This window comes from Bos indicus x Bos taurus, chromosome 3, assembly GCF_003369695.1.
Source record: "Bos indicus x Bos taurus breed Angus x Brahman F1 hybrid chromosome 3, Bos_hybrid_MaternalHap_v2.0, whole genome shotgun sequence".
Taxonomy (NCBI): domain Eukaryota; kingdom Metazoa; phylum Chordata; class Mammalia; order Artiodactyla; family Bovidae; genus Bos; species Bos indicus x Bos taurus.
In genome coordinates, this window is record NC_040078.1 from 80,791,628 (window position 1) to 80,812,056 (window position 20,429).

General features: G+C 37.9%; 1 protein-coding gene across 2 annotated transcripts in view; it reads right to left on the minus strand.

The window, feature by feature from the left end:
- RAVER2 (ribonucleoprotein, PTB binding 2) overlaps positions 1–20,429 on the minus strand; it is a 137,132-nt gene that overhangs the window by 77,075 nt on the left and 39,628 nt on the right. For both annotated transcript variants that reach the window (XM_027537019.1, XM_027537018.1), the window contains exons 3-5: positions 13,343–13,812; positions 10,420–10,611; positions 1,124–1,250 (exon numbers count right to left, since the gene is read on the minus strand). In XM_027537019.1, the coding sequence (XP_027392820.1) occupies positions 1,124–1,250; positions 10,420–10,611; positions 13,343–13,812 (789 nt within the window). The remainder of the gene's footprint in view (positions 1–1,123; positions 1,251–10,419; positions 10,612–13,342; positions 13,813–20,429) is intronic.

A 20,429-nucleotide genomic window follows, 5' to 3' on the forward strand; every position in this document is an offset into this window, starting at 1 on the left:
AAGTACAGTGCTCTCCTAAGCTATGGGAGTCTATAGACTCAGTGGAGAAGATCCTGATGCTGGTAAAGATTGAAGGCAGGAGGAGAAGACGACAACAGAGGATGAAATGGTTGGACAGCATCACCAACTCGATGGACATAAATTTGGGCAAGCTGTAGGAGTTGGTGATGGACAGGGAAGCCTGGCATGCTGCAATTCATGGGGTTGCAAAGAGTTGGACACGACTGAGCAACTGAACGAACTGAACACATTATTGAACCTGTAGTGTCACAGGAACTCCCAAATTTGAAGTGAGTTAGCCAGAACAGGCCTGGAGACCTCTGTTGTGTGGCTAGTATATGAAGTAGGGGCAGACCTACTGAGGACTTAAGCCCTCACTCATAGCATCCGTGCTAACTCTAGGCAGTTAGTGCTACAATAGCACTGTAGTATGCTAGTTGGTGTTAGACCAGATGGAGCTGAAACAGAATGATACATTTAATCTAAACATTTGTAATAAAGCTTAATGTTGAATACAGGCATTCACTTCCTAATGATAAAGTATACATTTTGTGTATGTACAGCTATGCATTTCCAAAGACAAACGCCTCCAATGAATACTAAATAGACAGATATTTAATGCATGCCAACATTATAACAATTTCTACAATTCAAGAAAATGATATTGTTTTCATCATTTTCAACAAAGTAAAACAATTTCACAATGAAAAAAAAGATAACAGCAGAGAGGAAACTGATCCTTAGCACTTTCCAACAAAGTAATTCTGCCAAAAATATTACATAGAAAAGTATGATATCCTTTGCTAAAATGAGCTGTAACAATGTAGTATGTCAAATATTACCTTATTAAACCATGTGAAACCTGGTTTAGAAATTCATGGCAACCAGTATCTACACTTGAAGGTTTAATATTTAATACTTAGTTTTAAAAAAATCAGGAAATCCATAAGCAATTTGTGCCTACCAAAAAGAGTCAAAACATATTTTCACCTCAGGTCATTAATTAAAATTCATTGATAAATTCTAGAAAAAATAAATACCGTGGACTAATTTAAATGTGTTTTTCATGTACAATTAACCTCATGCCAATATTCTACATGTCATTAGTACACGTGATGCTTACCTGGTTTAACAGTCCGCCCACAGAGCTGGGGTTGTAGAAGAATTTGCAACATGGCAGGGTTGTTTAAACTTTTCATGATTTGCACTGGATTTGGCTCTGGAAGTAAGCCCTTTTGATTACTGTGCCTCTTTGATGAATACAGAAATACAAAAATTAGAACATGGGTAAGCACAAAGATGAAACTGTAAAGGCTTTTTTTTTTTTTCGGAAATTCTCATTTGTCTGATTAGATCTATTTTATAATAAACACAACTTGTTTTATTTCTAGTCATACACTTGTATACATTCTACCACAATTCGTAATTATAAAAAGATATGAGCTTCTCTGGTAGCTCAGCTGGTAAAAAATCCACCTGCAAGGCGGGAGACTTGGGTTTGATCCTTGGGTAGGGAAGGTCCCGTGGAGAAGGGCATGGCAACCCACGCCAGTATTCTTGCCTGGAGAATGCTTATGGACAGAAGAGCCTGGTGGGCAGTGGTCCATGGCGTCACAAAGAGTCAGACACGACTGAGCAAATAAGCACAGCATAGCATTCTAAGATATTCATGCAACATACACCAAAATCCTTAGAATGTTTCAGTGAAATAGAAATTGGCTTTAAGAGAACTAACAATTTAGTCAGATAAACCTCTTCATGCAAGGGACAAGATATCAAGGGAATCTGAATTTACTAACAGGGAGGTGCCCTGACACAACATGAATTCTTTGATACTACAGAAGAACCTTACTATAATGTTGATCTAAAGTTTAATAATGTGGGATGCTTTACAAAGCAATGTCTTCTTATAATTAAGGTCTTGATTCATTAATCTTCTAATATGAAACAAAGATGGATGGGCTTTACATACATATAACTGGGTAGCTAAATATATGACATTGTTCTCAGTTTTTAAAAATCAGCTCTCCTTGTCCATCCTCTAGCCCTTCAACGTCTACAGACTCACATACAAGGAATCCAATAGCCACCCCGCTACCAAAAGAAATATGTAATCACAGTAGACACTTGGAAAATGCAGCCACAAAAACTAAAGGCAACAAACTGAAGCACCTATACGAGATGATAGGAAGTAGTAAGAATGTTAACTAAACTAAGCAGATATCCTAAAAAAAGATAACAGATTTTTATTGGTAACATGAATCATGGAGAAGCAGTTATAAAGAACACCAATTGGCAATATGATGTACAAAAAGCACAACTGTTTGGGAAAAAATAATAGCAGCCATCACTTACTGTATATACTTGGCATTGTTCTAAGCCTGTTACATGGACTAAATCACTTAATGCCCAAAAGCAACTCTACAGGGTTGGTATTATACCCCCATTCTACAGGTGAGGGAATCGAAGAAACACATAAAGAATTATTCTTAACCTTTACTCTGTGCTTTAATAGATATGTTAAATAGTAGGATATATGCAACTGAAAAACAAAACAGTGATCTGAAAGGTCAGGTCAGATAAAGATCAAAGAATATATGAGCAAAGGATAAAGCAGGAACTAACAACAAAATAAAATGGTAATGAAAAATGCAAACAAAAGAAAAAACCAAGGCAATGAAGAGACTGGAAGTCTTAAGACCTACATAAAAGGAGTATCTGAAGGATTAGAAATGAAGGAAATCTTTGAAGAAATAATGGCTGAGAATTTCCCAGAATTAAAAAAAAAACTCAAGACCACAAAATGAAGGGGTTCCAATTACGATACAGAAAAAAACACACCTGCTCACATTTTATGGCATAAAATTAAGAACATCAAAGCCCTGCCCGCCCCCAACAGTAAAAACTTCCAGTAAGGAAGAACATATCTCAAAAAAAAAAAAAAAACCCAAAACAAAACAAGAAGCAGATTAATATCATTTTAATTCTCAATGTATCATCACTGGATTTAAGAAGGGAACAAATTAATATTTTCAAAGTGCTGCAGGAAAAAAATCTTTGAATCTAGATTTTTATATTCAGCTAAGCTATTAAATGTGGAAAAGAAATAAAAACTATTTCCAGCCATACACAGTCTCAAAAGTTTTACTACATGCATATGCTTTCTTAAAATAAGAATAAATGCATGACTTTACATGATATGTGGAAATTAAGATATGTAATACTGCAGCTAATTTGAATCATGTATACAAAAATCAAGACCATAAAAGCAAGCAAAAACATTAAGGTTGGGAACTGAACGGCAGTCCAGTGGTTACGACTCAGTGCTTTCACTGCCATGACCTGGGTTCAATCTCTGTCAGGGAACTAAGACCCTGCAAGCTGCATGGTATTAGGCACCCCCTCAAAAAGAAAAAAAACACACAAATTAAGGCAATCTTAAAGATGTACTTTATGTATTCTCAATATGGTGGAAGGTGTAATCGAAGGAAGCAGCAGGATGGAATTTAGAATGAACTATGTGGGAAGGAAGAAAGAGATACTGATCAGCCTTGGGTGTTAATAAGCTAGGAATAATCACCCATAGGATAAAAGAAAACATGTCACTTTTAAAGCAGAAGAAAATTCTAATTTTTTCAATAGTAAATGGGAAACAAAAATAAAGGAAAAAAGTTTAAAGACAACATGACAAGTGTTAGCAAATACATCAGAGGGTCCTCAAAAAATTTAAAATAGAACTACCATATGACCCAGCAAGTCAACTTCTAGGTATTTATCCAAAGAAACAAAAAAACCCTAACTCAAAAAGATATATGGACCCCCATATTCATTGTTGCATTATTTACAATAACCAAGATATGAAACAATATGGAAAAAGTAAGAGAGTTCCAGAAAAACATCTATTTCTGCTTTATTGACTATGCCAAAGACTTTGACTGTGAGGATCACAATAAACTTTGGAGAATTCTGAAAGAGATGGGAATACCAGACCACCTGATCTGCCTCTTGAGAAACCTATATGCAGGTCAGGAAGCAACAGTTAGAACTGGACATGGAACAACAGAACTGGTTCCAAATAGGAAAAGGAGTACATCCAGGCTGTATATTGTCACCCTGCTTATTTAACTTCTATGCAGAGTACATCAGGAGAAACGCTGGGCTGGAAGAAGCACAAGCTGGAATCAAGATTGCTGGGAGAAATATCAATAACCTCAGATATGCAGATGACACCACCCTTATGGCAGAAAGTGAAGAGGAACTAAAAAGCCTCTTGATGAAAGTGAAAGAGGAAAGTGAAAAAGTTGGCTTAAGGCTCAACATTCAGAAAACGAAGATCATGGTCTCCGGTCCCATCACTTCATGGCAGATAGATGGGGAAACAGTGGCTGACTTTATTTGGGGGGGCTCCAAAATCACTGCAGATGGTGACTGTAGCCATGAAATTAAAAGATGCTTACTCCTTGGAAGGAAAGTTATGACCAACCTAGATGGCATATTCAAAAGCAGAGACATTACTTTGCCAACAAAGGTCCGTCTAGTCAAGGCTATGGTTTTTCCAGTGGTCATGTATGGATGTGAGAGTTGGACTGTGAAGAAAGCTGAGCGCCGAAGAATTGATGCTTTTGAACTGTGGTGTTGGAGAAGACTCTTGAGAGTCCCTTGGACTGCAAGGAGATCCAACCGGTCCATTCTGAAGGAGATCAGCCCTGGGATTTCTTTGGAAGGAATGATGCTAAAGCTGAAACTCCAGTCCTTTGGCCACCTCATGCGAAGAGTTGACTCATTGGAAAAGACTCTGATGCTGGGAGGGATTGGGGGCAGGAAGAGAAGGGGACGACAGAGGATGAGATGGCTGGATGGCCTCACCGACTCAATGCACGTGAGTTTGAGTGAACTCCAGGAGTTGGTGATGGACAGGGAAGCTTGGCGTGCTGTGATTCATGGGGTCGCAAACAGTCAGACACGACTGAGCAACTGAACTGAACTGAAGATATGAAAACAGCATAAGTGTCCTAAAAATTGATGAATGGATAAAGAAAACATGGTGAAAGTGAAGTTGCTCAGTCATGTCCAACTCTTTGAGACCTCATGGACTATAGTCTGCCAGGCTCCTCCATCCATGGAACTTTCCAGGCAAGGATACTGGGGTGGGTTGCCATTTCCTTCTCTAGGGGATCTTCCTGACCCAGGGATCGAACCCAGGTCTCCCACACTGCAGGCAGATTCTTTACCATCTGAGCCACCAGGGAAGCCCTGGTGAAAATGTGGTATGTATATGTATATAGACAATGGAGTATGACTCAGCCACAAAAGAACGAAATCTTGTCATTTGTAACAAAATGGATGAACTTGGAGGGCATTATGGTAAGTGAAATAAGTCAGACAGAGAAAAACTAATACTGTATGATCTCACTTATATGTGGAATCTCAAAACAAAAACAAACCAAGACCACAGATACAGAGGACAGACTGATGGCTGGCAGAAGGACTGGGGGAAGAGTGAGTGAAATGGCAAAGGGGGTGAAAAGTACAAACTCTAGTGTGAAGACAAGTCCTGAGAATGTAACGTGCAGCACAGTGACTCTGACTACCATGCATAATACTCTATTGCACGTTTGAGGGCTGCCAAGAGACAGATCTTAAAAGTTCCCAACACAAGAAAAAAAAAATCTATAATTATGTGTGGTGACGGATGCTAACTAGACTTACTGAGGAGATCGTTTCATAGTATATGTAAATACTGAATCATTAGAAGTTCACCTAAAATCTAATATAATGCTGTATGTCAATTATATATCAAAAGAAATCTATATCAGAAGAATAGCTTTTAAGAATTCTTAGGTAGCTATGACCTGGGGAAAAACTATTAATTACACTAAAAGGAAATAATTAAAAAATTGAAACATAATATAAAATTTATGACACATAGGTATAGCATTAGTTACAGAAGTAAACTTATTTTAACTGCATTCATCAGGAAACAACGGTAGGTTGAAAACAGAGGAGCTAACTACTGATATTAATAAAGACGGGAAAGAAAAAGTAAGTCCAAAGAAAGAAGCAAGAAGATTATAAAGACAGGGCAAGAATAAGCAACAGATAGAAAAAACAAATAATAAAAACTGTTTCTTTGAAAGGCAAAACAGTCTGCCAGACTAATTGGGGGAAAGAAAATGCAAATAAATAAGACATACAATGAAAAAGAAGAGATTAGACATGACACATTTAAAAAATAAAATTTTATAAATAGCTATGTGTCAGTAAATTTTAAAACTCAGACTACATGGATAAATTTGTAGACTATAATCAAATGCCACATATACCACATAGAGAAAAATAAAACTAATATATCTAATATTCACAGAAGAAACTTAAGTGGTAATCAATGATTTCCTTCTGGGAGAGACATAAGGACTAGGTCTACATGGTTTCATAGATGAGGCTCTCAAACTTTCAAAGAACAGAAAATCCCTACTATATACAAACTGATCCATGACTAGAAAGAAAAGGAGAGCTTCAGAGGAAAAGAATGATAGGTGGAATTCAAGGCAGTAGGCAGTTGGTTTTGAATGCTGCAAAGATACAATAGTGTAAAGTAATTAGCCTCCATTTAAAATAAATAAATTTATATTAAAAAAATAATAATAAAATAAATGCTGCAAAGAAACCAGGCAAAGAAAGACTGAAAAGTACCTATGTGACTTGATTACAAAATTCCTGTCAATCTTAAAGAGAACAGATCACTTAATAGTAGAGGCACAAACTACACTGCATTGGGCTGGGAAGGAAATGAGAAATGGAAAGAAAAAAAAAGGTGATTAGTGGGATCTAATTGTTCAAGAAGCTCCAGTTGTGAGGAAAAAGTATTACAAAGGCCTGCATCTAGAAAGGAAAAGATTTGAGTGTGTTTATAAGCAAATGGGATGGAGGTTGTGAACAACAGGTCAAGTAGAAAGTAGAGGAGGCAGATCCTTGAGGATGGGCGGGGGCATGAGCCCCTGCTTTGGTGGGAGGGCAACAGAGCACTCCCTCCATGAGAGCAAGGATCTTTGTTTTGTTCACTCAGTTCAGTCGCTCAGTCATGTCCGACTCTTTGCAACCCCATGGACTGCAGCACACCTGCAGCTTCCCTGTCCATCACCAGCTCCCAGAGTTTACTCAAGCTCATGGTCATTGAGTCAGTGATGCCATCCAGCCATCTCATTCTCTGTCATCCCCTTCTCCTGCCTTCAATCTTTCCCAGCATCAGGGTCTTTTCCAATGAGTCAGTTCTTCACATCAGGTGGCCAAAGAACTGGAGTCTCAGCCTCCAGTGAATATTCAGGACTGATTTCCTTTAGGATGGACTGGTTGGATCTCCTTGCAGTCCAAGGGACTCTCGAAGTCTTCTCCAACACCACAGTTCAAAAGCATCAATTATTCTGTGCTCAGCTTTCTTTATAATCCAACTCTCACATCCATACATGACTACCAGAAAAACCATAGCTTTGACTAGATGGACCTTTGTTCACTGGTGAATCCTAAATACCTCTAGTACATCTCGTATGTACTAGTAATTAAATATGTACCAGTAAGTAATTATGGAATGAATGCTATTAAAGAAAAAAAAGAAGTAAAAAGTGGGGCACTTTTGCTCAGGGAGTGTGAGAGAAAGTAAACGAATGAGTCCAGCACATGGCCTGTATATTTCTATAAAGTAGCAGCCACGACCATCAGATAGAAAGAAGGACAAAGACTAGAAAAGAGTGAAGATTTGAACTAGAATGTCAGACATTTGAAGAAGCACTAAGTCACCTAGTCGTCTGTTTTTCTCCAAGAAGACAGAGTATGCTGACTGCAAAAGTGGGTGACTGGATGGATTCAGACTCAGAAACTCCGCAAATCCAATCCAATCAAGAGACAACTTGACTAAAGGCAATGAAATTGACAATGAAAGAATGGCTGAAGTCATGAATTATGCCAGTCAAGGATATGAGGATGACTGCCGGGAGCCAGTGAGGCATTCCAGTCGTGACAAAGGTCATGAGGAAGGAGGCTCGGCATACGCAAAGGTGGGATTGAGCCTCGGGAGTCTCCCCGGATATTCTCAAGCATCTTCCCCTCAAAAACCAGAGTCTGCCTACTTTATTGCTTTGTGCTTTCACCTCTGACTTTACTGGGGGCTGTCCCCCACCACCATCTCGCTCTCTCTGTCAAAGAGATAACTTACAGCTCCAATTAATAAAGTTCCTGGGCAATTAGGAGTGTTTAAATCCAAACCCCTCAGATGGCTCTCTAACTCGCCTGACAAGTTTACTGGGACTCCTACAGCTATGCATACGATTGTTTACAGTCTCCCAGCCTCAAGAGGCACAGGAAGCTTAAGATATTCAAATAGCTTAGAGCCTCTCAGTAAGTTAGAAACTGTCAGAATAAGACTAGTAAAGGATTTCATTGATGAGCCAAGGCTTGTTGCCAAGTTTTTACATCCACTGAATTGTATCCTTGAATGTGTATTAATTAATAGTTGGTATGTAGAAAAAATAAGTAGTGGCCTTGGTGTTAGTAACTTTAGACCCTTAAGGTAATAAATTCTTTCCTTTGTTGTAAACCCATTACACATCCGCCCTATAGGAATGCAATTTTATCTTTGGAAGATGGCGCCAAACCTTAAAATAATTACTCTTAGAGAAAATAAGTCTTTGTTGATAAGTCCTTGTCAAGAGTCATAAAATGTTAATAGGCCTTCTGGCCAGAAGATGGTGTAAATCACCTAAACCATTTGTATACGATAAATTTGCAGGAAAGAAACCCTGGTTTTTGATAAGGATCAAAAACTGCTGACTTTGCATCCCCTATTATCCTCTATGTGTAACTTAGGGTATAAAAGCCCCTGTTAAAAATAAAGCTACGGGCCTTGCTCACCAACGCTTGGTCTCCCCATGTCATTCTTCCCTTTAACTTCCAGCTGAGTCTCCATCTGGAGCGTGGAACCCACCATGCTTACTAATTATGCCTGGGCTTCTAAGACCCACTCGAGAAGGTGTCTAGGGTGGGGCACCTTCCGCTATTCGAGAGGGCGCCTGCGGCCTACGTAAGTGGTGCAAACTTCTTGTCTTGAAGTTTTATTGGTCTCCCGCGTAAACCAAGCTACTCAGCCTCTTTTCTCCACTGAATTTTCCTACTGAGCTATCCTCATTCTATTACTCTTTATATCTTTGATAAATATGTAAATAGTCGCCGACTCCGTCTCCCCTTCGAATACCCTGGATCAGCCGGGGCTGGTCCCCGGCAGATGACAGAAGAACCTAAGAAGGGAAGGAAAAAACAAAAAGGGAGAAGACATCCAGGACCAGAGGTGAGATCAAAGAATAAGAGAAGGAGGGCAAGTGAAATGATGGTAGGGTACCAGTGAAATCTGTCATCTCTTCTGCCTGCCCTCCCTCCCCTGATTGTCCTTCTCTCTCCACTTCATTTACAAACCACTTCCAGACTAGGTGATTTCTTGTTGTCTTAACTATGATCTTGTCAATACCGTGTATATATACTTTATAAATTCCCTTTGGAATTTGTAAACTTGACCTCGCTTATCAAGTTCCACCTAAGCTGTGAGCGCTCCAGCCCTCCCTCTGCTTGTATCGAGCTACCATTTCACCACACATCTCTACACACTCAGCCTACCTAGACCTTTTCCACTTTTTAAGCATGAAAATTCGTCTCCTCCTACTGCTGGAAAGGTTTTGTCACAACCAGAGGATGTTCAATCACTCATTTTCCCTGCTTGGGGGTACCAGATTCAGCAAGTGAAAACGGGTGCCAGATAAACAATGGATAATGTTTAATGTAAGTATGTCTCATGCAAAATCTGTATTCATCTGGCAATCCTATTCTCCACCCCCATCAACACTTCAAAATTGTACCTTAACGTTACATTCAAATGTCACCTTTGCAATTCTGAAGTCTTCCCTGGACCCTTCAAAAGTGTGTTTCTCCCTTCATTTGATCAATGGGTATTTACTATTCTAGGTGCAAGGAGTAAGAAACTGTGAAGCAGGAATAGTTGCTCCCTACAAGGAGTTTTCAACCAGAGAAGTAGAGAGGGGAGTAATAAGAGACAGTTCCAATAAAGAAGTCAGTCCAACATGCACACTTATGAACAGTTTTTGAAAAGGGGGGCATGCTGCAATCAAACCTTGCAGAACAGGAACTCAAACATTAAACGAATAAATAACAATTTCCTCAATTCTTGAGATGAATACACTTTACAAAACACAGTTTCCTCTATTTTACTGACTCCTGGCTTGATTTGGCAGAAGTATTATTTAGTCAATTAAAAGAAGAAGAATGTCTTCATGTAATAAAAATATAATGGAAGTCCAATCAATGATTAACTAGTTTGGATACTTGAATTCTCTATGTTCTTAAAAAAGAACAACTTACCACACGTTGAGCTGCTATCAGTGCTGCTAAGGTACTTCGCCCTGGTGCTCCCGGGGCACAGAAGGAAACTTGAACTTTGCTTCCCTTGATGGTCATACCATCAGCTGCTTGTTGAACCTCTTCAGCATGCTCTGCAGTGCTATATTCAACCACTGCAAAGCCACCAACATAACTACCTTCATCCTGTGCAAGCTGATGTGATACAATTATTAAAAAGGGAATTCTAACATTTAGTTAGAATGTATTTACAAGTATATCATCTGTAAATTCAAGGACAAATGTCTCAAAGCATGATACTGGTGAAAATATTGCATTCCTTTTTTTTTTTTTTTCCAAAAATAAAAGTTTACGAGCTGGGTAGGTACAGTCTTTCTAGAAGATGGGAAGATAAGTAAGATTCTGTCAAGCTTCTTTCTGCTTCTTTGAATCTCTGGTTTATTTTAAAAGTCAATGTTCAAATGATCACAGTTCCTATGTATTAATATATATATATAATTAATAATCTATAGAAAAATGTGGGGACACAACAATTGTTCTTTAAAGATGAAACCTGTTGAATTTGATCATGTATCTATTTGATCAAATAGATACATTTGATCATGTATCTATACACATTATCAAGAGAACAAAAGTAGAAGGAAACATATTCAACTTTTATTTCAATATTTTAGGTAGATCCCAGGAATTTGGTCAAGTATACTAAAGTAAACCTGATTTAGGAAATTGTGCCCCAGGTTTGTTAAAATACCATATGCAGGACACAACCTTTTCCTGAATGTGCCCTAAATAAACTGCAATGCAGAACTCAATTTATTTCCAGTCACCCATGTGTAAGAGTGTGAAGGAAGATACTAAAGCCCTGGATCCATAAAGACTGGTACAAAGAACAAAAGTAAGAAAAAAATACAACACTAAAAAGTTTCTAAGTGTTGAACATATCTGAATCATCTTAAACACATTTGTATCTAGTGATAAATGTGATAAAATTTAGCTTTGTATGTCTCCGAAATACAGAAATAGTTCAATAGAAATATCTACAAAACTTCTGTTTGGACTTGGGATCTCATAAATTGGTATACAATTCCATCATTTCTTAGTCATTTTTTAGCTTCTTTTCTCTTATTTTTGAAGCTTTTTCATATAGTAGACCAAATTTCTGTTTTTTTTCCCTTCTCATCCTTTCTTCCTTTTAAAACTGTCCTCAAATGTCTTTTCCTCCATAAAACATTCTTCCATTCACGTGGGAGAAAGGGAAAATATCTACCTCTTCCAAATATTTCTCCTACAACCTCATTCCTTTTATCCAAACCAAATCTTAAATTTCGATTTGTAAAAGCCATTAGTCCCTTTGGTCCCTTTTGATCACAAGGTAAGAAGACTGTGTCTTCCATATAGTCTATGTCAACCTACCAAACGGGAGAGCCTGACTTTAACAGATATAAAGGCATTTAAAGTGGCTTTATTAAGCTTTTGAAAATTTCTAAAATATTTTTATTATTCTTAGTTTACTATATAATCTTCATGCCAAATAAATTATACAATCATTTTAAGTCTTTCAAAAGAAAATATCATTACAGTTTCATAGCACTGGTAATTTTAAAGAGCCATATTTCCATTCAATATGAGAGCCATTCAAATATGCAATGGCATGACTTATGATCTATTAATAGTTAACTTTCCATTACTTAAAAATATTTGAACAAAAGCTAAATGATCATTTACAATGATTGTAACAAATCTTTTTCTTTTTTAACCAGATGGAAAACAAGACCAGATAACCTAAGTCCATTCTAACACCAAGGTTCATAATTCAAATACAATATGTAAAAAACAGCTTTCCCCTTATATTTGCTTCAAAGGCCTCAACTAAAGCTACAAAGAATTATGTTTGGCCACAGGATATCACTATATAATTCTTAGTATTCAAGAACAGCATATCAGTAACACAACTTTCAATAACTTGGCAAAGATTTGTCACAAAGTATTCTAATTTTTTGAAGCTCCATGGACACTTTCTCTGATGATTATATTGGGATTGGAGGGGCAAAAATGTAAGAAAAAGTAAGATGTAGCATTCATTTTAATTAAATAAACTATAATAAATTTCGAACTTTCTACTGCAAGAGTATAGATTCAATACGTGTATGATAACAGAAAAATAAGGGTGAGCAGAGGAAAGCTGGGAGATAAGAAGGAGCAAAGGAGGAGAGAATAAATAGAAGGAAGAAATGAAGGGAAGCGAAAGAGAAAGATTTCATCAGGTGCTATAAAAATCTGTATGGGAAGGAGCCGTATACAGTATATATTTTTGTCTATTTGGTAGAATTTATTCAATTTTATTCTGATAAAGTGCTTGAAAATTCTTACCAATGTTGTCAGTTTTCAGGGATCTTCTCTAAATGTCTCACTTACCATGACCCCACTAAGACACAATAAAGCATTCTTTCTACACCATGTAACATTTTTCTGTTTTGCATTATCTCACTCTTCATATGGGATGTACAGTTATTTGCTTATCTGTCAGTGTACTCTACAAAACTGTGAGGTATAGAGAGAATATCTTTCCATTTGTTATATTTCTGACATTTAGCAGTATGGTATCTGGCACTGAGAATGTGACAAATCAAATGTGGGTGGATGAAGTGATCAACACATGAATGGTCAAGAACAGATGGAAGGAGAAGGTGGATGCATTAAGTGATAGGTTTGCTAAGACATAATTATATAAAAACAATATAGTCTGGCCCATCAACAAAAAAAATTAATTTAAAATTTACCATCATATTAAAGTGTTCATTACAAACTAAAGTAGAATGAGATTATGCATGGTGATATTTACATAGGTATAATAAATATGTGAGTGCATGCTGATGCATATGTAGATATTTTCAAATATTTCAAATAATACCTTAAAAATACATACCTGGCAAAACACAGGTTTATGGATACTGGAAAAAAACTGCAACAGCTCCTCTGAATCCCTATAGTCACTAGGGAGTTTATCTATACAAAGGCACTTAGAATGAATGAGCTCTGCGGCCAGTAGATTAACATCCATCCACTGTGCAAAGACAACTGATGCTCCCAACTGTTTACCCAATAGCTCCAATCGAGCCTTTGCAGCAAAGTCCTTTTTCATGTATTCTACAAATCCATAGCCTTTGGAATGGCCAGTAACTTCACTGTAGACAAGAAAACATCTCTCGACATTTCCATAAGCACGAACAAGTTCTTCAAACTCTTCTAATGTAAAAGAAGTGGGCAAGTTGGTGATACATAGCAAAGCATCTGTTGGCTGGAGCTGGACTACTAAGTCTTTTCCTCGAAAAGAATATTGATGAAACATCTGAATTGCATTCTGGGCTTGTTCCCCGTTCAATAAGGTAACAAAAGCTGGAAGAAGATAAAATGAATGAGTTTTCTGAGCCAGTGTTTTCAAGCTTTTTTGATCATGACCCACAGTAAGAAACAGATTTTATACCTATGCCTCAGTACACATATGTAAGTGCATTAGTCGTTAAATCATGTCTGACTCTTTGCAACCCCATGGATTGTAGCCCACCAGGCTCCTCTGTCCGTGGAATTCTCCAGGCAACAATACTAGAGTGGGCTGCCATTCTCTTTTCTCCAGGGGATCTTTCCAACCCAGGGATCAAACCCAGGTCTCCTGCATTGCAGGCAGATTCTTTACTCTCTGAGCCACCAGGGAAGCCCACACACACACACACATATATATACACACATATATGTATTTCTGAAACAAAAGTATCAGGAAGCAAAACACCTATCATGTGTAATGTATTCTGATATTTTCTATGCTATTTCATTGTTTTTAAGTGCTGATACTCCCACTTAAACAATTTCATGACCAGTAACTCAAAAAACAGACAACATATATTAGGAGCTCCACTTCTTGTGGGAGGGGTGATGGTAGTCTTTTTAAACTACACACAGATTTGATATTTTCCATCAATAGTATGTGATGCAAAATTTTATGAACTATTCTTTCTTCTCAGAGAGTTCTCAAAGGCCCTCTTTGATAATAAGAATACCTAAAATGTACCTAAAATATAGGTAATTTTTAAATTATTTAAAAATAGAATACCTAAAAGAACAAAGGCATAACCAAAAGACACCAAGATGCCCAGAGGAAGCCAAATCTTTCTCCAATTGATGTACATGTTTCCTTAAAATAAAATTAATTACACTGAAACAATACATACACATATAATTTGTATACTGTTGGGATGAACAATATGGTATGAAAAGATCACAGGATTATGATACTAGACAAGTAGCTTACCTTCAAATCTTTGTAGAACAAACCAAAGGGGGGAAAAAAATGTCCTGTCTACCTAATGAAGTTGTTCCAGCATTAAGCAACAAATAGACATGATAATTTGTAAAATCTAAAACATGATACAAATATAAAAATCTAAATCAATGAAATATCATACACACATGTGTATCTGATAAGATTTTGAGCAATATTATAAGAAAAATTTAAAACCCCAGATAAAAGAAACAACAGAGGACAAACCACAAATTAGAAACACACCATTCTCTCAACCTTCCTCCCGCTCCTTCTTCTCGCCCTCTTCGGAACACACGGTGAAGGTGCCCATAGGAGTACCCAACTTACCCAGATGCAAAGATAACAACATGGCAAATACGCACAGAGCAAGAGGGAAAGGATTTAAACAGCATGGACAGTCCTGCCTGCCATCTCACTCAGCCTGCTCTTCCTTAGCTGGTCTTAGTGCCCATGCGCCTCTCAGGCTGTAAGCATCTCTCCACAGTGAGTGTGATGCTAATATTTAAAGAATTACATTTTTTATTTAACATGATATCCACATACAAGGAAACTACTTACAGAGGAATAGCTAACTCTTCCAGCACTAGGGGGAAAATGGCTTTGCTGCACTTACTGAGAGATTATCTCTTGGTTTCCAATAAGCCCTCATAAAGGACTTGAGTTATTTTGATTCTATGCCTTTCTTTCCTTATGCTGACATAGAACACCATTTAATGGTATTTTGCTAAAACCAGCAAACAAGTCAACAATCATTTGTAAATATTGATTATGTTCATATTTATCTCATAAGTTCATCAGTTCATATTTGATTTGAATTCTCCGGGTATCTGAAACTGTTAACCATGCCCTTCCTTAACTTCCTTAATAAAGTCCTTCCTGATTTTCTTCATACTTGCCTAAGCACTCCTCCTTCCCTTTCCTTTGATATATTTTTCTCCACTCACACCTGTAAGGTAGTAATCCTAAAGGTTCCTTCCTGGCAGGAGCACACACAGTGACAGCCGGTGACTGTACCCAGCAACCCTGAGCCATAAATCCTTGTCTATGCCCCCTTCCCTGGGCACTCACATCCATGCCCATGTATTCATTTCTCACGTGCCAGGCTCTGTGTTAGGCACTGGAAAGGAGGGGGTCAACAAAACAAGTAAGATCCTTTTCAACAAGGACCCCACAATCCAGTAGAGGATGAAAGATTAGACAGAGAGTTACAAGTGTGATTGGAGAAGGCAATGGCACCCCACTCCAGTACTCTCGCCTGGAAAATCCCATGGACAGAGGAGCCTGGTGGGCTGCAGTCCATGGGGTCGCTAAGAGTCGGACACGACTGACCGACTTCACTTTCACACATTGGAGAAGGAAATGGCAACCCACTCCAGTGTTCTTGCCTGGAGAATCCCAGGGACGGAGGAGCCTGGTGGGCTTCCGTCTTTGAGGTCGCAGAGTCGGACGCAGCTGAAGCAACTTAGCAGCAGCAGCAGTACTACAACTGTGATATTACCAAGAAGTATGGGGGCTATGAAAGCAACTAAATAGAGCAAAATGGCTAGTCTGGGGACTCAGAGAAAACCTCTTATTCTCCTGTCAACTCTCAAAACTACATTTCTAGTCCTTTAGTTCCATATATATTCACATGCTGATTCACACATGATCAAACATAACTCATGATCTTCATCCTCTCCGTTCCTCTAAAATCTCAACATGGCTCAGCTTCCTTCCTTCTCTGTCTTAGCTGCTAGGATCACACTCACAAAAGGGAAACCTGGGAATTACCTGAGACCCTATCTGCTTTACCCCTCACTTAAAGGAATCCTCAAATTTCACCCTCCAAATAGGTCTTAGATCCATCCTCTTTCCTTCATTCTTCTAGCTTTTTTTTTGCTTCAATGACAATAAAGCAAACTCTCAAAAATGAAAGTTTAATTGTGTCTGTCTACTGCCTAAAATGCAATGATTCAGTATGAAAAATGAAGCCAAGACCCAGCATAGTTATCATGCCCTACCAGGCCCTTTTGATCTGACGCCAGCCTCATTAACTGTCAAACTTCCCTTCCCCGCCACACTTCTTTATTCTCCACCGACAACGAGTTGCTTGTAGTTCCCTAGGTATCACCTTGTTCAAGCATCTATACATGTCATTCCCTTGCCTACAAGATCTCTCCCATATCTTTAGCCACTCAAATCTTTTAGTTGCCTTTCAAAGTCAGCCCAGGGGTTAATGTATCATGATCTCCAGGAAGCATTCTCTGATACTGTCTTCCAGTTAGTTAATCCTTGTTTTACTACCCCTCTGTATTTTGAACATTGACTGGATTATTGCACATATCACAATGTATTATAACCTTTGTTTAGATGTCTGCTATCCTATCAACTGTGAGATCCCTAAACTGCTATGGAATATATCTCCATCAGCTATCATACTGTCAGACACACAGTGGAGCCTGTGTGTCAGCTGAATGGATGAATGTATACATGCATAGATTAACTAGTACATTTTAAAACTGACAACTTCTCATTTTCCTTTTCTTAGGTATCTGCATTTGCTCAACCCAAATAAGATATTTTGTAGTAGAATTTATATAACATAATGAAGCAAATTTAAAACTCCAGGCAGTAGGGAAAAGAGGTCATTGATTCTCTTCTATAGTTTCTTCCATTTCTTTTCAAGTCCACAAAGTCTCTAAAAAAAAAAGTCCAACTTTTTTCACATTGACTCTGTGGAAGTGGAAGGTGTCACCCTACAGAGAAAACACTATAAGGCATTTGGAAATTAGTTCTGTTTCCATTTTCCTACCAAAATTTTAAGATTCAACATTGGTCCCAATCCTTTCACAAGTCACAATTTTATTTATCCTTTGCCATGGCTGCTCTTTTAGTTAAATTTATTATTTGCACACACTTGATGGCAAGTATGCAAAAACTTGTTCTCTAATATTCAGTTCAGTTGCTCAGTCATGTCCAACTCTTTGTGACCCCATGAACTGCAGCCCTCCAGGCCTCCTTGTCCATCACCAACTCCCAGAGTCTACCCAAACTCATGTCCATTGAGTCGGTGATGCCATCCAACCATCTCATCCTCTGTCGTCCCCTTCTCCTCCCGCCTGTAATCTTTGCCAGCATCAGGGTCTTTTCCAATGAGTCAGCTCTTTGTATCAGGTGGCCAAAGTATTGGAATTTCAGCTTCAACATCAGTCCTTCCAATGAACACCCAGGACTAATCTCCTTTAGGATGGACTGGTTGGATCTCCTTGCAGTCCAAGGGACTCTCAAGAGTCTTCTCCAACACCACAGTTCCAAAGCATCAATTCTTCGGCACTCAGCCTTCTTCACAGTCCAACTCTCACATCCATACATGACTACTGGAAAAATCATAGCTTTGACGAGATGGACCTTTGTTGACAAAGCAATGTCTCTGCTTTTGAATATGCTGTCTAGGTTGCTCATAACTTTTCTTCCAAGGAGTAAGTGTCTTTTAATTTCATGGCTGCAATCACCATCTGCAGTGATTTTGGAGCCCCAAAAATAAAGTCAGCCACTGTTTCCCCATCTATTTGCCATGAAGACATGGGACCAGATGCCATGATCTTAGTTTTCTGAATGTTGAGCTTTAAGCCAACTTTTTCACTCTCCAGTTTCATTAAGAGGCTCTTTAGTTCTTCACTTTCTGCCATAAAGGTGGTATCATCTGTATATCTGAGGTTATTGATATTTCTCCCTGCAATCTTGATTTCAGCTTGTGCTTCTTCCAGTCCAGCGTTTCTCATGATGTACTCTGCATATAAGTTAAATAAGCAGGGTGACAATATACAGTCTTGGTGTACTCCTTTTCCTATTTGGAACCAGTCTGTTGTTTCATGTCCAGTTCTAACTGTTGCTTCCTGACCTGCATACAGGTTTCTCAAGAGGCAGGTCAGGTGGTCTGGTATTCCCATCTCTTTCAGAATTTTCCAGTTTCTTGTGATCCACACAGTCAAAGGCTTTGGCATAGTCAATAAAGCAGAAATAGATATTTTTTCTGGAATTCTCTTGCTTTTTCAATGATCCAGCGGATGTTGGCAATTTGATCTCTGGTTCCTCTGCCTTTTCTAGAACCAGCTTAAACATCTGATGTATCCTATTCTAAAACAATTATTTCTTCTTATCTACAACAGAAAGCTCAGATTTTAAGGTTTATAACTGCAGCCACTTTTATTAAACTATTATTATCTGTTTCCTCAAACACCACCATAGGTAATGTAATTCAAGGCAATGTCATTTAATATAACTACTGAGCTTCTTCCCTGTATTATTCTAGTGGGTGATTCAGGCTTTGTAGTATACATCTGTAACTTAACAGTTACCATCAAATGATATTGATCTTTCTGCATATAGTCCAAAAACTTTACAACAGCATACTTCCATTTCTCCCCTCAATCTTTGTATTGTTGTCATGCATTTTATTTCTACAGGTGTTATAACCTCCACAACAGTGTTATTATTTTTACTAAACCACTTAAAGAGAACTGAATATTAACAAAACAGTTTTTATACACACACAGAAAACATCTGATATTCTTCATTTTTGTGTGTAGATCCAGATTTCCATCTAGCACCATTTTCTCTCTGCTTAAAGGACTTCTTTAAATACTTCTTATAAAGCAGGTCTGATGGTAATTAATTCTTTCAGCTTTTATATGATTAAAAAATATCTTTAATCATCCTTACTTTTAAAGTATATTTTTGGTGGGTAAATAATTCCATGGGATTTTTTTGATGTATAAATGACAAATAACATTATATTAGTTTCAGGTGTTTAATAATTCAATATTTGTACATATTGTGAAATAAGTCTAGTTAACATCCATCACCACACATAATTACAAAAATTCAGGGGAAAAGGATGAGAATTTTTAAGATCTACTTCCTTAACAACTTTCAAATACACACTACAGTACTGTTCTTTGTAGTAATCCTGCTATACATTACATCCCCATGACTTATTTTATATGGAAATTTGTACTTTATGACTCTCCTCACCCATTTCATCCCATCCCTAGCCTCTGGCTGTGTCTATGAGCTCAGGGATTTTTTGGTTTTGTTCTAGATTTCACCTATAAGTGAGGTCACACAGTATTTGTATTTCTCTGACTTACTGCACTTAGCATAATGCTCTCAAGGCCCATCCATGTTATCACAAATGGTAAGATTCCATTCCTTTTTAAGGCTGAATAATATTCCATTGTCTATACATATATGACATCTTCCTTATCCATTTATCAGTAACCACTTAGGGAGTTGCCATGTCTTGCCTGTAGTAAATAACACTGCAATAGGCATAGGGGTTTCTATATTTTTTGAAATAATGTTTTTAATTCCTTCAAATTAATATCCCAAAGTGGAATTGCTGGACAATATAGTAGTTCCACTTTTAATTTTTTGAAGGACCTCCATTCTGTTTCCCATAGTGACTGTATCAATTTCCATTCCCACCAACAATGTCCAAGGGTTTCCTTCACTCCTTCTCTCCAACACTTTGTCTTGCTTTTTTGGTAACAGGTATATTCTAACAGGTGTGAGGTGATTATCACTGTGGTTTTGATTTTCATTTCTCTGATAACAATATGCCAACAAATTTGGAAAACTCAGCAGTGGCCACAGGACTGGAAAAGGTCAGTTTTCATTCCAATCCCAGAGAAAGGCAATGCCAAGGAATGCTCAA